At 43.5% G+C, this 16,186-nt stretch overlaps 1 protein-coding gene and 1 pseudogene across 5 annotated transcripts in view; both read right to left on the bottom strand.

The window, feature by feature from the left end:
• The window catches only part of TANGO6 (transport and golgi organization 6 homolog), a 195,019-nt gene that overhangs the window by 27,310 nt on the left and 151,523 nt on the right, over nt 1–16,186 (bottom strand). For all 5 annotated transcript variants that reach the window (XR_009256223.1, XM_058709291.1, XM_058709293.1 and 2 more), the window contains one exon: nt 10,735–10,848. Coding sequence is in view for 4 of the 5 variants with exons in the window: in XM_058709291.1 (XP_058565274.1) it covers nt 10,735–10,848 (114 nt within the window). In the remaining variant the exon portion in view is untranslated. The remainder of the gene's footprint in view (nt 1–10,734; nt 10,849–16,186) is intronic.
• LOC131500295 (mesoderm-specific transcript homolog protein-like) lies at nt 7,818–10,724 on the bottom strand (annotated as a pseudogene).

Genomic DNA, 16,186 nt, shown 5'->3' with positions numbered 1-16,186 from the left:
TGAGCTGAAATCCAGAATCAGATGCTTAACCAACTGAGCCGCCCAAGTGCCCCCAAAGCATCTAGGTTCTTATACTTTTCCAGTCGAGTCGTTGTCCATGAGGAAGAACGAGGTGGCATATGCAATCATGAGATCCTTGCACAGAGTTAGAAGGCTGGATTCCACATAATAAAGTCTATCTTCCCAAGTCTGAGATGACCAATGGTGTGAGCCTGGCGTGACAAAGTGTAAGGTTCTAAAAGTTCCAGTCAGGAAATACTTGCCTATTCATTCAGAGCAAATATGAAATTACCTTTGGTGGATTTAAAAATATTGTTCAAAACCCCAGAAAATCTAAGGATGACATAGTAGTAGTGGCCGTGGTGGTGGCGGTGGGGGTAGTAATAGCAATGACAATACTGCCACCACCCGAGATGAGTCGTAGTCATCATCACTGTCATCTTTCATATTGGCAACCCTTCACAGTGTGAAGCATTTGCCAAGTTATCCCTTCTAATTCTTGCCACATCTGTGTCAGGGGGATGGGACGGATGTGCAAATGAGGTTCAGGGGGGTTAAGAGATTTGCACCAAGGCCAAGAGTCCAAAAAATTATTCTATGCTCCTCCTTATTCTTTCTAGTCAAGTGTCAGAATTAAGTTCTTTCAAGGTAAGCATGTCACAAACACTGCTTCTCTGGTCTTCCTGAGGGTACAGTATGTGGTACAGGCCCTTAAAGCAGACAAAAAAAAAAAAAGTAAGAGTGTGACAAAGAAGAGATACCCTACACAGAACAGGTTTCTTTTTTAAAAAAAATTTTTTAAGTTTATTTATTTATTTTGAGAGAGAGAGAGAGAGAAAACAAGTAGAGCAGGGGCAGAGAGAGGGAGAGAGAATCTCAAGCAGGGTCTGCACTGTCAGCACAGAGCCCAATGTGGGGCTTGAACTCACAAACCATGAGATCATGACCCGAGCTGAGATCAAGAATCGGCTACTTAACGGACTGAGACACCAGGCACCCCCCAGAACAGGCTTCTTAAGATGTGGCAGTGATGAAGAGGTGGAGAAGCATAAGCACAAAAGAGAGAGCACTATGGAATTATGGGTTGAAACATGTGTTCCCCCCCAAAAAGATACCATGAGGTCCTAACCCCCAGTACCTCAGAATGTGACCTTATTTGGAAATGGTTGTTCTGATGTGACTAGTTAAGGTCATAGTAGAGTAGGGGGGCCCTAATCCAGCACTGGTGTCCTGAGAAGAAGGAAGCCATGTGAAGACAGAGACACACAAGGAGAACACATGTGACAACAAAGGCAGAGACTGGAGCGATGTGGCTACAAGCCAATAAATGCCGAAGCCTGCCTGCAAAGCACCGGAAGCGAGAAGGAAGGAAGAACTTCCCTACAGGTTTCAGAGGGCGCATGGCCCTGTAACACTTTGATTTTGGACCTTTAGGTCTCCAAAACTACCAGACAACAAAGTTCTGTTGCCAGTGGCACTTTGTTAGGCAGACCCAGGAAACCACTGTGGAGCCCGAGAGGATCCCGTCTTCTAAGAATGAAATGAGGAGCAGCAACTATACTGTCTGAGAGAAAAGAAGGAAGTGTTTGGGGGGAAGAGACCATTTATAAACCTATGACTTATTTGGAAGTCCCTCTAAGCCACCATCTCTTTTGACATTGTAAACGTTGTCCAACAAATGCTGAATTCCTTAAATCTTTTTTAAGCTTATTTATTTTGAGAGAGAGAGAGGGAGAGAGAGAATCCCAAGCAGGCTCTGCACTGTCAGCACCAAGCCCGATGTGGGACTCGAACTCACGAACCATGAGATCATGACCTGAGCCAAAACCAAGAGTTGGACGCTTAACCGACTGAGCCACCCAGGCGCCGCTAACAAATGCTGAATTCTTATTAAATGTCTTTAATGAAGAATATCAATACTGTAAACACCAAGCCCTGGCCATTGGCAGATGATCAGCAGAACTGCTGCCTTGATCAACCGGCTATAGCCCTGTGCTCCCAGGAAGGGAAGAATCTCTTTAATTTCAGTCCTGGAAGGGCACTCTCTCCCAAGCACTTTTTCAAAGTTTACAGGGGAATAATTATTACCTGGATCACAGTCATGTTTACATAAATGTTCTTTTCATTTACTCTTCACACAGAGCCTTCGATCTGTTAAAAGGAGCAATGTGTGAAACTGGCTCTGGGAAGGAACTGGGCCCGTTTACTGTACACAAAGCACCAAAACCGCACCAAATGTTGCCAAAATAACTTTCAGGATAGAACAAAACCAATAAAAGGAAGGAAAGTTTCCATTCAGCTTGCCCATTTACTTATAACTTGCCATTTGTGCCGTGTCAGAGATTAAGTGTCCTACCCTCCTCGGGTCCCAGTTCTTGGTCTGGACAGACAGGAAACAAGGTGAACCCAGGATGCACGCACTCAGTCTTTTAGATGGACCACGGGTAACTGCTGTAACCAGAAAAGCATCACGTCATACGTGAGCCATTTTTTTTTTTTTTAAGCCAGGGTTTGCTTTCTCTGGACAGTGAAGTAGGAGAGTAACCTCTGACTGCACAAATGTTCATGAAGCCACTGCTCATTATGTTATCAGGAAGAGGTTTCTGTCATCCGAGTCCAACTCTGGATTCAAAGAAGGAATTAAAAATCATTCCTGGGTGGAGACCTGGGTTTGGCTCAGAACCTGCCTTAGCCATCAGTTAATAATTAATCCCAAACTCTTCCTCCAGAAGATGTTTCCAGGGTTTGCTTATTTTTTTTTTCAACGTCTTTTTTTTTTTTTTTTTTTTTTTTTTGGGACAGAGAGAGACAGAGCATGAACGGGGGAGGGGCAGAGAGAGAGGGAGACACAGAATCGGAAACAGGCTCCAGGCTCCGAGCCATCAGCCCAGAGCCTGACGCGGGGCTCGAACTCACGGACCGCGAGATCGTGACCTGGCTGAAGTCGGACGCTTAACCGACTGCGCCACCCAGGCGCCCCCAGGGTTTGCTTATTTTTAAAGACAGGACCTGGTGTTAAGACTCATTTATCATCTTGGGGCACCTGGGTGGTTCAGATGGAAGAGCATGTGACTCTTGATCTTGGGATTGTGAGTTTGAGCCCCATGTTGGATACAGAGATTACTTAAAAGAAGAAGAAGAAGAAGAAGAAGAAGAAGAAGAAGAAGAAGAAGAAGAAGAAGAAGAAGATGATTTGTTTATCATCTTGAAGGAATGAATTCTAAAAGCCTACTACTTATCTCCTACTAGACAGAATATAGATTAGGTTTTTGTCACCTAAAATTAGTGATTAGAAGGAAGAAAAGCTATGCTCCAGGAAATACCTTTTAATATTAAAAAGCAAGGGAGAATGGAGCGCCTGTGTGGCTCAGTTAGTTGAGTGTCTGACTCTTGATTTCGGCTCAGGTCACGATCTTATGGATTGGGAGACGGGGCCCCGCGTCGGGCTCTGTGCTGATAATGCGGAGCCTGCCTGGGATTCTCTCTCTCTGCCTCTTTCCCTGCTCACACATGCTTTCTCTCTCTCTCTCTCTCAAAATAAATAAATAAATATTAAAAATAAAAAATGCAAAGGAGAAATTTTCAATATAAAATGTTGCCAAATTTATAGTCACTGTAAACCCATATGCAAAATTCTCAAGTACCTGATAGTTCTTGGAAGTCTGCTTTCTGCAAACTGTGTAGAGGACTGTAGTAGTTCTCTCAAAAAATCTAGAACTACAGTCAGTCCCAAAGTACTCATTCTTTTTTTCTAAGATCATCAATTTTTTTTCCTATTATATATAGCCAGTTCTCGTTATTCATGGTAGTTATGTTCTGCAAAGTTGCCATGAACAATGAATTAATGGAGACTGAAACATTGCTCCTAGAGGAAATATAGGTTTAGGTTTCTGAGAGCCTCTGGTCATTCCAGATCACTTATCTTTATTTTTATTTAATTGTTTTTAAATGTTTTGTTTATTTTTGAGGGAGACAGAGTGCAAGCAGAGGAGGGGCAGAGAGAGAGAGGGAGACAGAATCCCAAGCAGGATCTGCACCATCAGCACAGAGCCCAACATGGGGCTCGATCTCACGAACCATGAGATCATGACCTGAGCCAAAATCAAGAGATGGATGTTTAACCGACTGAGCACCCAGGCACCTCCTTCTTCTTTTTTAAAGCAAGCCTGTATCTTGCTTGGTCAAAGGTTCGGGAAGAGATTCAGGCAGACAGAATGTGGGAATCCTTTCTCAGGATCTATCCATCCCAGAATTTCCCCTCTCTGTCCTGAAACTGCGGTTTCCCCAGATCAACGTCCTGGTTCTCCAGGCTAGAAAAACTGTGGTATCTCCACCAGTGCCCCTCCTGCATTGCATTTGCTCCCGGATAGACTTTTTCCTAAGTTAAAAGCCAAGAAAACGGAAACTTACTCCATACAATGCCTGTCCTGTGAGCATGGACTCCCCATAAGAATCTGCCTGCATGTGACTGCTCTCCAGTGTCTCAAGGTAGCTGCTTACTATATTATGTCCAGAATTTATAGTTGTTATCTGAAGGAGGGCCAGTCTTGTCGGCTATTACTCAGCCATTAGTACCCCAATTATTCATTATTGTCTTTGGAATGAATTTATGAAAATGGATGTTCTAAACATTTACAATACTTAAACAAGTCACTGTGCAAAGATCTGGGAAGGTCTGGATAGTTAGGCACAATTTTTTCATTCTGTTCCTCAGCTTACCCTCCACACGTGGAGGAAGGCTGTTCTGAACCCTGAAGCCAACAGAAGGCACATATCTAAACTTACCTCCTCCTCTGAACATCCCTAGTGAATTTAACTTCTAGCAAGGGTAAGGTAGAATCGGTTAAATGGGAGTTCCTTCTGGCCTCTCCTAGGCTTCAGGCTACAGTGGTAATAAATTAACAGTTAACAGACATGGCCATAAGGCCAAAATAAGGCTAAGCACAGAAAGTAAGTTTTTCAATAAGAAAATGTATGTAATATCTCCCTCCAAGTGGATATTATGTTGACTGCACAAAATTCTGGCTACTTTTTTTTTTTTTTTAACGTTTATTCACTTTTGAGGAAGAGAGAGAGAGAGGAGAGAAACACAAGCAGGAAGGGGCAGACAGAGAGGGAGACACAGGATCCAAAGCAGGCTCCAGGCTCTGAGCTATCAGCACAGAGCCCGATGCCAGGCTCGAACTCATGAACTATGTAATCATGACCTGAGTCAAAGTCAGACGCTTAACCAACTGAGCCACCCAGGCCCCCATGTTCTGGCTACTTTTGAATGAGAAAGAGGTAAAAGCTACCTCTTGAGTGGGGGTAGTGAGGTCTTCCCTCTCTGATCCCAATCTGTCTTCTGATCTTCTGAACATCCACCTCTTCCTGGATTTCCTGCCTCCTTTCTGAGCTGCCAGAACCACAGAGGTCCTTAGCAGGCGCATCTAGCAGCAAGAGAAAATTCACTGAACCCTGGAATTATCTTTGGCATTCTATAACTTTAAAAATAGTGATTAGAAGGGAAACATGCGCGCGTGCGCACACACACACACACACACACACACACACACACAACTTCATCAACAAAGTGGCACTTTCATTTCAGCTGTTCCTGGGGGCAAACAGCAGAAAAGATAAGTCCTAGATTGAAAGCTTTGTGGTTATCTCCGTTTCTCATTAAAGTGCCCCTGATTATAATCACACCCACGATTACAAGATTTAACACACCTGGTCTTAAGGATGCACCAGGAAGAGGAATCCTACATTCATCTCATCCCATTTCCTTTCCTTTAGTCACTGGGTGAGCACAATTTATAAATTTCTGTGAGTGCAGAATAGAGAACAGGAGAGAGGTTTTCCATTCACATGGGTTTTTGAAGGTGACAATCATCTTCCACAGCCACAAATTATGTTAGCACCGGTGAGACCAGGAGTGTTGCTTTCATTGGCTACACACAGATCTGAGAAATCTGGGTAGGCTTTCTATTTCTTCTCTCACTTTACTAACTAGACACACACACACACACACACACACACACACACACACAGTCTCTCTCTCTCTCTCTCTCTCTCTCTCTCTCTCTCTCTCTCCCCCCTCACTCACTCAGGGTGTGTATGCACTTGTAGAGGTTTTCTTTTTGCTACTTTTGTAAAAATCCATTTTTATTAATAGAAAATAAACACTCAGTTTCAGTTGTTATACCTATTGTTAATAAAAAAAAAGAATTTAAAATAATCACTTAATCCTGTTTTGACTAAAACAATTGAAACTGTGGCTTAAAAAAAATATTCAGTACCATTTGCTCATAGGCCTTTCAGTATTTGTTCTTAAAGTTTCTGGAACTTTCCTGTCTGTGAAGTACAGGAATTACTAAGCCTCACGAGGAGGCCTCTCTGGGACAACCAATGAGAAGGCAAGCAATCATCATAAAAGGAATCCATGTACATTCACACGGTAACTCGGACAATACAACGATTCCCTCTCCTCCAGCTCAGGAGGGACATGCTTCTGAGCACTGAGGGATGAAGAATCAGGCTGTTATTTGCTGTTGGAATTGGCTAATAACAGTAAATCTCTGGCACAGATGCTACTGGTTCTTAATATCCTGTGATTTTAGGAAATTCTGTAGATAGTTTGGATTTAATTCAATTTATTCAGAAATTAAACCTATGTAATAAGGTTCACTACTCTGTCAGAGTATCTTCTGGTTTAGTATCTTATAAAATACATGTAATACATGCAGGCAAATCATAGTCTTAAAGTATACTTAGAATACTGCATTATTCAAACCAAAACCTATTTTAACAAAATGTCTATAATTAAAAGTAGCTGATGAAACGAAATCCAAAGTTATGACAAGGAAGACTCACTCTCACTAAGCAACTCACTGTTGCTTAAAGAACTTTAAAAAGCACGTGCCCTGGGGCGCCTGGGTGGCTCCTTTGCTTGAGCTGACTCTTGGTTTCGGCTCAGGTCATGATCCCAGGGTCTTGAGATCAAGACCTGCATCGAGCCCTGCACTGGGCTCCACACGGAGCATGGAGCCTGCTTAAGATTCTTTCTCTCTCCCTCTGCCCCTCTCCCCAACTTGCACTCTCTCAAATAAAAATAAAAATATAAATAAAAAGCATGTGCCCCTACAGCCATTCAAGTACAGGTGAGGTGCACCCTCTCCTCATTTTTTACCAAAGGATTCCAATCAAGGATGGGCCAGAAATTAGCATTTCTAAATATTTCATAAAAGTCTATAGAAATATTAAAAGACTTTTAAGAAATAACCCATACAGAGAAAGACAGATACCATATGTTTTCACTCTTATGTGGATCCTGAGAAACTTAACAGGTACCCATGGGGGAGGGGAAGGAAAAAAAAAAAAGAGAGGCTAGAGTGAGAGAGAGACAAAGCATAAGAGACTCTTAAAAGCTGAGAACAAACTGAGGGCTGATGGGGGGTAGGAGGGAGAGGAGGGTGGGTGATGGGTATTGAAGAGGGCACCTTTTGGGATGAGCACTGGGTGTTGTATGGAAATCAATTTGACAATACATTTCATATATTTATAAATAAATAAATAAATAAATAAATAAATAAATAAATAAATAAATAAATAAAAAGACTTTTAAGGGGCGCCTGGGTGGCTCAGTCAGTTAAGCGTCCGACTTCAGCTCAGGTTATGATCTCACACTCCGTGAGTTCGAGCCCCGTGTCGGGCTCTGTGCTGACAGCTCAGAGCCTGGGGCCCGCTTCAGATTCTGTGTGTCTCCCCCTCTCTCTGCCCCTCCCCTGCTCATGCTCAGTCTCTCTCTGTCCCAAAAATAAATAAAAACATTTAAAAAAAAATTTTCAAAAAAGACTTTTAAGACTGTCTCTCTGTATCAGTGAGCAGTAGTGCCCACCAGAATTTCCTGAGAGCACAAAGACAATGGCAAGTCATATACTCGCTCAGATATTCGAAGGATGGGGGAGGGTGACTGTTGGGTCATCCTTAGCCGGAGCTTCTCCAGGCTTTTAACTATATGTTTCTCACCAATGTGAGTCAGGTGGACTTCTGTGAGAGAATGGTGTTCGGTGGTCAGGATCTCTTTTGTACATTTTTTCCTAAATGGAATACACAACAGATAAGGGAGTAGAGGAGGTAACACAGGGAAGATACTCCTTCCAGCTCAGAAGGAGTGGAATTGATAAAGCCCATATATGCATTCAAGAAGTCCATGGAGTTCTCCAGCTGTGGAGAGTGGCTAATGTGGTCATCTAGAATTGACACTGTGGACCATGGGAATGTTTTCCTGCACAGCTCCAAAAATTCTGCATAGAGGTTCGTGGGATCCTATGGCCCACCGATAAAATGAGTGGGAATAGTCACAGAAGCAAGAGCTCTCACCCAGCATGTTCTAAACTTCTTTCTCTGGATGATGTACCGCAAGAGACTTGATAACTAAGTTCTCGTCATTGTTGCGTATCCCTGCCCACATGTCCCACAGCTCACTCCCAGAGCATTTGATGTACGGCCCATAGACTGGGGTGAGACCTCGAGAGAATACAAAGAAATTTGCGTCAATCGTGTGAGGGTGGGTGACAGCATGCCTCCGTTTAAAAACATTTTTTTAATGTTTATTTATTTTTGAGAGAGAGAGAGAGAGACAGAGACAGAGACAGAGATAGAGAGCGAGCATAGGAGAAGCAGAGAGAGGGAGACATAGAATCCGAGGCAGGCTCCAGGCTCTGAGCTGTCAGCACAGAGTCTGATGCAGAGCTCGAAGCCACAAACCACAAGATCGTGACCTGAGCCAAGGTCAGACGCTTAACCAACTGAGCCACCCAGGCACCCCAGCATGCCTCCATTCTTGAGCTGCTTTTGGAAGAGAGGACGGTGAATCTCAGGAAATATACCTCCATTTGACAGATAGAGACTCCTCACGGTAAGCTGACGAGATCATTTCTGCTCGAACCTATAGAGCACCTTCTGAGCAACGATACCTCTGTAATCATGAGACAAAAGGTTGATCCTATGGTTCTGGAGCCCCAGATGCCACAAAAATGCCTCTACGATGCTGGCCTGCTCAAATATGGAACAGTGATGTGGTCTTGTTTGTCACTGCAACCAAAGACCAAGAAACCCAGGGCAATCACTCGTTAAAACCTCACGGTCAGACCTTCCCAAATCTTGTACTAATCACAGCTGGAAGTTGGAAACCTAGGTAAATGCACAACTATCGCAGGATTTCCAACCACACCCACAGAGTCCTGGTAGAAGATGTGCAGTCTCTCATAGGTGGAAAATCTGCCTGACAACTTCCATGAGTGAAGAGCAGGAGACAGCTGGAGTGCCGGGAAACACAGATAGGCCACAGATAGGGGCACGGCTAGTCACCCCACCTGAACCCACCACTCCTTCATTGTGTTGGAGGTGATCTCGGTGCACCATGGCTGCGTCTTATCCCCTGCTGCCCAGCACAGCAGTTTGGAGCACCCGGTGCCACGGCGCCCGCGGCATGGCAGGGCCAGGCGGCAGCCAGGCACAGCACACAGCCCGCAAAGGCAGCGCCAGCCAAGACAAGCAGTGAGTAGTGGTAAGTACCCAGATGTGCTGGTTGCCACGGCCCACTCACACAGTTGTATAGACCTATTTCAATAGTGTTGTAATTCATATTTTAAACTACAATTTTATTTTGAAATAATTTTAGACTTACAGACAGCACAGAGAATTCCTGTATACTTCTCACCCAGTTTCCACTCTTGTTAACAACTTACATATCAATGGTGTATTTGTCAAGGGTTTTGTAGATCTTAAGGATGGGTGAAACATACTTTCTTAACTCCCGCTTGTACAGCAGACTCTCATCAAGGGCAGTTTGTAGCCGATAGCAATTTATTTAATTAATCTGCATTATTGAGTTATGATCCTTGTGTTCCCCACCACCATCAAGACCCTAGATAATAACTAGGGGACAACTGATGAGTTCATGCTTGCACAAAAATGGTGTCAAGAACTTCATGTGGCAACGGTCTATCATGAATAAAGCCCGTGGGTCTGACAAAACAAACACTCTTCTAATGGCTTCACTGACAGTTAAATACTGATGTGCCAGCCACCAGTGAGCATTGTGGATGGCAGGAAGTGAATTATTAATGTAAACTCTCTCCATAAACTCATCTGGGAGTGGTTTCCATTAAAATCAAGAGGCAAATTAATTTAGAGGTCACTCATTCTTAGCACACATATGGATATATATACTTTCTTCCCGTATTGGCCACACACTAGGGAGAAATCCAACCAAATCCACTTGGAGAAGGAAAAATGTTTAACTTATGTAGCAACTAAAATCTTGTGGATTGAATTCACAGCTAAAAAGGAAACATTTCTAAATGAGATCCTTTAGTAATTTGGTATGAACAGTGAAAGGAGTCAGGAAGACAAGTCACTAAAGATCAGGCTCCAGAGGCAGGCTTAGTGTGTTCCTGTTCGCTCACCTGGAGTCTGCCCCTCTGAGAAGAACACCAAGACTCAGAGTCTCGATCTACAGACTTATGCTCTGGTTCTCCTCCAGCAGTAGGGTGTGGTTTGCCTACTATTTCAGAAGCAATAGGGACTCCTATTAAAGATGCAAGCAATATAACTTTCCTACTACAGAATAAAATCTCTGCTGATTTTATTCTGAGGATAAGGTCTGAGGTCTCCCGTGGTGAGATTGATGAGCAGGAAAAAAACCAAAAAGGTACAGAAACTGCATATGGTGAGAAACTGACTTACCTCAGTGGCTTTCTGGCTGAGGCCCCGAAACAGCAGCACAATCACGTGGATGGCAGCTCTGCGCACTTGAACTTCATGGTCTGTTTTAGCCACAGCAATCAGGCAAGCTGTTACCTAGGAGGGCGAGGGGAAAAGTCAATAAAATTCAGGATTGCACAATTACCTAAAGTTTTTCAACTATGTTCCACTTTCTACACATCCACCACAAACAATCTGGCTTAGAGAGGGGTGGATAGTTACCTCATTCTCCATAAAGAGAGACAGATCTAGTGGTGGAGATCTTGATTTAGTCTGGCTTTTCCGGAAAAGGGCAAAATCCGGTTTGGAATTCAGGAAGAAGATTAGGGAGTCAGCAGGGATATGTGTATAAAACAAAGGTATGGTCAAATTCAAGTATTTCCTCAAAAGTAGGAAGAAATGTTACTTGTCCCCCTTTGGGAATGCTAAATCTTTCCTTTGGAAGGAAAGATGATCCAAACCATAGTGGCTTTCTAGGGAGTGAGGACCATGGGGATTTAGCTAAGCAGGCTTTGGAGTTCAAGGCCCAGCATGAATATGAATGCGCCGTTGATGAAAGTTACAGCCCAGGGATAGAAAAATACATAAATATTCTAACTGATCTACTTCCACATGTCCAGGTGTCCTGGTCCTGCAATCTAGCATACCCCACCATGTGAGTCACCCGGGGCCAATTTCAGAGTCTCCCTGGGTTTCTTCATGTGTATAATAGGTCTTTCAGTGCTCATTTACTTTAAAAGACAGCTCTATAACAGAAAAGACTAGAAATTACTAGCACAGCATGTGCCAGATATATAGCTAATAATTATATGTCGTAAAATAAGGATATTTCTAGACCCTGTTACCACCCTGCCCCCATCCCACTCCTGGTTAAGAACAAAAATATTTTAAAACCTCAGTAAAGAGATACTCCTAAAAACAATGGCAAAAAAATCTTCCTGAGGCATTCATGCAAGATTTAAAAATTGAAAACGAAAATTTTGAAAGTGTGACCAACGGAACAATAATCTGAAGGTAAGTCTCAATTATTCAATTGGCTTCTCACATATTTTGTTATTTCATTTACTGTGTGAGTATATTTCTTGGCCAACCATGGAAGGATTTCTAACCATGATAAAAAAAATAGCCAGATTGTATGTTTGGAAACATGTATAAATACATATTATGTTTAAAGAATGGTTTTTAAAAAGGTTTTAAAAAAAAGAATACAGGCACAAACGAGGAAATAGGCTTGTGCAGAAATTTTAACTATGCAGGTTGTATTTTTCACAGCTTTCAAACAGTTGGGCATAGTTCAAAGTGTCTAATTAATCAGCGATGGCAGAGAGATTAGAAGAAGTAGCTTGTTCTTAAATATAATTGCATCTGTGATGTACTGGCACTTAATCAAGTTGTACATCTATTAGACAAACTTGCATGTTGCGAGTGAAGGGAAATCCCAGGAAAGCTCAACAATCTGGGGGCTGTTTTTCAGTAAGATCCAGCAAGCTGTTTCTGCTTTTGACCTGGGACACCCTGACCCAAGGCCATCAGTGGCTTCCATGCCTGTGGCATTAACGGTAGAAGCAATTCAGTCTTAGGAGGAATTCCTTGGGTGACCTCCAAACAGGTAACAATATAATAGCTACCTCCACTTGCACCCTTAGTATTTACAAGGTAAGAGCTGAAATCAGAGAGACAAGTTAGAGCTAGGTCTGAGTCCTTCCTGACACAAGGAGGTTTAGCTTACTCAGTCTAGTAACTAAAGGACAAAAACCAGCCTGGGGCCGCATAATGTGCAGATGCTCCCGAGCCTTTTGCCTGCCTCTCTCTGGGTTTAGTTTGGGGCCCAGGTTTCCAGATTTGGTGGATCAAGGCTTCTTGGCCTAGAGCCCTGCTGGTATCCAGCTTTGCCACCTCTGTCTCCCACACTATGCTGAGCATGCTGTGCCTCAGCTCTCAGTGAGTCCAGCTCTGGCTGTCGGGTGTTAATCCCACAATCAGGAGAGGCAGAAGATTCCTGCCTGGAAAAGGGCTTGCCCCGCAAGGCCAGTGCTGTAATCCTGGTGCCACTTTGAAGGCATGGCTGAGAGAATAGCTGGTTATTACAAGCTTTGGTGAGATCAGTTGGAATGGCCTCCTGCTTGCTACAGACTATTATTTATGCACCGAACAGGACCCAGTCCATCTGCAATCAGCCATCCAGGATGATCAGGAAGTGGCCCATGAAAGGAAGGGTGTTCACAAAACTTCCTCAACACCTCTGTCACAAAGACTAAATCCTATGAAACATATGATGGTCAATTATGCAAAATGGTGTTTTTTTTTTTTAAGTTTATTTATTTTTGAATGAGAGAGACAGAGTTTGAGCGGGGGTGGTGCAGAGAGAGAGACAGAGAGGGAGACACAGAATCTGAAGCAGGCTCCAGGATCTGAGCTGTCAGCACAGAGCCTGACGCGAGGCTTGAACCCACAGACTGCAAGGTCTGGCCTGAGCTGAAGTCGGATGCTTAACCAACTGAGCCACCCAGGTGCCCAATGCAAAATGTTTTTAAAGCATCAGAATTTTAATATGGTCTTGCAGATATCATCTGGAGACAAGAACAGCCTTCTGTTCAGGTCACGCTCCCATAACCAACTTGTAATGTTGCTCTCCTACAGGCCACTGAGGCAGACCCCTAGTCAAACCCTAGAAGCAGGGAGGATGCATAGCCACTCTCTTCCATTGACCCATTCGGAACAAGTCACTCTCATACCTAGTCTCTCTCACCTTCAACCCCAAGGACACACTTACCATTGACTTTCACCTCTAAAAGGCTTGGCAAATAGATAGATGATGTAAGGTCTTTACTAATTTATGAATTGGTGTCATATTTCTATTCTGTTCTGTTCTGTTCCTAAGTCCTCCCAGAGGATGAAATCCATCCTATGTGATCTTCATGTTGCCTGCCTTCAGGGTCAGCATACCTAGTCTAGTAAACCACACTGTGGAAGGCTTTCTTGTCATCACTGCCTAAAATACGTACATCATTCTGCCATTCTGAGAACCACGCAAAGAGGAAGATGATGATTCCTCTGCATACACTGTAAGTCAGTTTAAGCAATTTAACACTTGATGGGAACTAACAGGAATAAGGAAAAACATCACTTCCCAAATAGCCGGCACACACCAAGCATACTCCGAACTACATAAATAAAGATAATACAAATGGCAAGATTACCAAAAACCAACTTTGGAAAATTCCAGGAGAGAAGGTACCAGAGTTGAGGTATGTGTCAAGAAAGCAGGACTTCAATTTTCCAACTGCATTTTCATCCCTTTTCTTAACCATTTCTTTGTTAAAATTTCAGTTGGTCTGCTTACTTATGTGAAACTAGACCATCTGCCCTTCTATTTCATCAACTAAGAAACCTTAAGAACAAAGGCAGTACAGTCTCCAATTCATACGTGCTCAGCTTGCTCACATAACCTGCTCACGGAACCATGCTGGGTCTGTTAGCTTCTGGAGGGTCTCCCAGAACGTGCACTCCAGTCCTCATCTCAGGGGCCTATGCAGCTTCAACACGCACTTAGGGAACTGCGTCAGTCATGGTGAAACTGGTAATCAACCCGGATCATTCAGTGGGATCAGAGGTGATAGCTTTGCATCAGACCTCAAAGCTCAGGTTTACGGAATTCTGGGCACCACATTAAAAGTGGATTTCCCTATGGACTTCTCACCTAGGGCACATCTTACTTACTGTACTGAGGATAGGCCTCTCACTGTGGTTCCCTTCCATCATGTTTACTTTCCAGAGAGAGCGATGAAGATGAAAATGCCTATCAAGATTTGGTTTCAAGCACCACAGCTCTTGATAAGAACAAGGAGACTTAGGGAAAAATGACAATGCTTTCCAAACAAGTTAAATCTTGACATCAACAGAGAGGAAAAACCTGAATTTCCAGCACAGGAACTGAAGGCATTGATCCTATCCTTTATATTCCTTCCCTACCAGCAAATGCCATCAAGAATAGACAGTGCCCAAATCTGGACCACCCAACAGGTAGGACAGCTTTCTGCAGATGCCCAACAGCTATAGCTACGACCCCCCAGGTCAGGTCATGTTAGAAGAGACCATGGTGGTTAGTTTGTTCAATTTCGTACCCAAACAGATTACACATATCCTCTTTCTCTGCCTGCCTGACACTTGATCAATGCAATCTTCTTGCTGCCCTGATAAGTCTAACTGAGGGTCCCAGCTGTGGTTCCCTCAGCACCTTGTGCTTATTCTATCATATCACTCTAGTCCAGTGTCTATTTATTCTTCTGTGTTTCACATTCTACAGAGATTTCCTTGGGGGAAGAGACTGTGTGCTTCATCTGTGTGCTCCAGTATACCTGGAACATGGCAAATGCTCACAGAGGAGAATTCCTTCAGTTTGCAGCCAAAAGTCAGTTTCCCCAAAGTTCCTTCTCCACCAGAACATACTACAAAAGACTTAAGAGCTTTCACGGGACACTTAACAAACTGTCACAGAGAATGACACGGTAACCAAATAAATAATATCATTTCATTCTTGGGGCGCCTGGGTGGCTCAGTCGGTTAAGAGTCCGACTTCAGCTCAGGTCATGATCTCGCAGTCCGTGAGTTCGAGCCCTGCGTCAGGCTCTGTGCTGACCGCTCAGAGCCTGGAGCCTGTTTCGGATTCTGTGTCTCCCTCTCTCTCTGACCCTCCCCCATTCATGCTCTGTCTCTCTCTGTCTCAAAAATAAATAAACATTAAAAAAAAATTAAAAAAAAAAAAAGATCATTTCATTCTTCTGCTTTGGTTTCCCAACTCACTCAAAGTAAAAGCCAAACTCCTTATGAGGCCCCATCAAGACTGCCATCACCTCTCTGACGCACTGGCCTTGCTGTTCAGTAGCATGTCAAGCATGCACCTGCCTCAGGGCCTTTGTACTTGCTGCTCCCTGCACCTAGAATGCTTTCTCCCCAGGCATCTGTCTGGATCAGCCCCTTGCTTCCTTCAGGTCTTATCTCAAATGTTACTCATCAGTGAATCTTTTCCTGTTCATCCAAGTTCACATAAAACAACAAGTTCCCTTTGTGCCCCTTCCCTTACTAGATTCATTTCCTTAGCACTTACTCCATCTGACACAGTATATATTTGTTTACTTCCTTACTTATTCATTACCCACCCCTCCTTTCTAGAACATCAGCCACATGAGGAAAGGAACTTTGTTGTGTTCACAGCTGAATCCCCACCATCTAGCACACAGCTTGGTTGCAATTCCTATAAATGGCACAGAGTAAGTGCTCAATGAACATCTGTGGAAGGTATCAACAAATAAATGAAGAACTACTTCAGACCCATGTCCACTATCCCACTTTTTCCATGAGAATGGACAAGAGCGGTCTAACTATAGGAGGGCTCAATGGCCAAAACACTAGGGCTGTCAGGTGTCCAATCATG

This window comes from Neofelis nebulosa, chromosome 17 (genome assembly GCF_028018385.1).
Source record: "Neofelis nebulosa isolate mNeoNeb1 chromosome 17, mNeoNeb1.pri, whole genome shotgun sequence".
Taxonomy (NCBI): Eukaryota; Metazoa; Chordata; class Mammalia; order Carnivora; family Felidae; genus Neofelis; species Neofelis nebulosa.
Note: the sequence above shows the minus strand (reverse complement) of the source record. Positions and strands in the feature narration are given on the sequence as shown.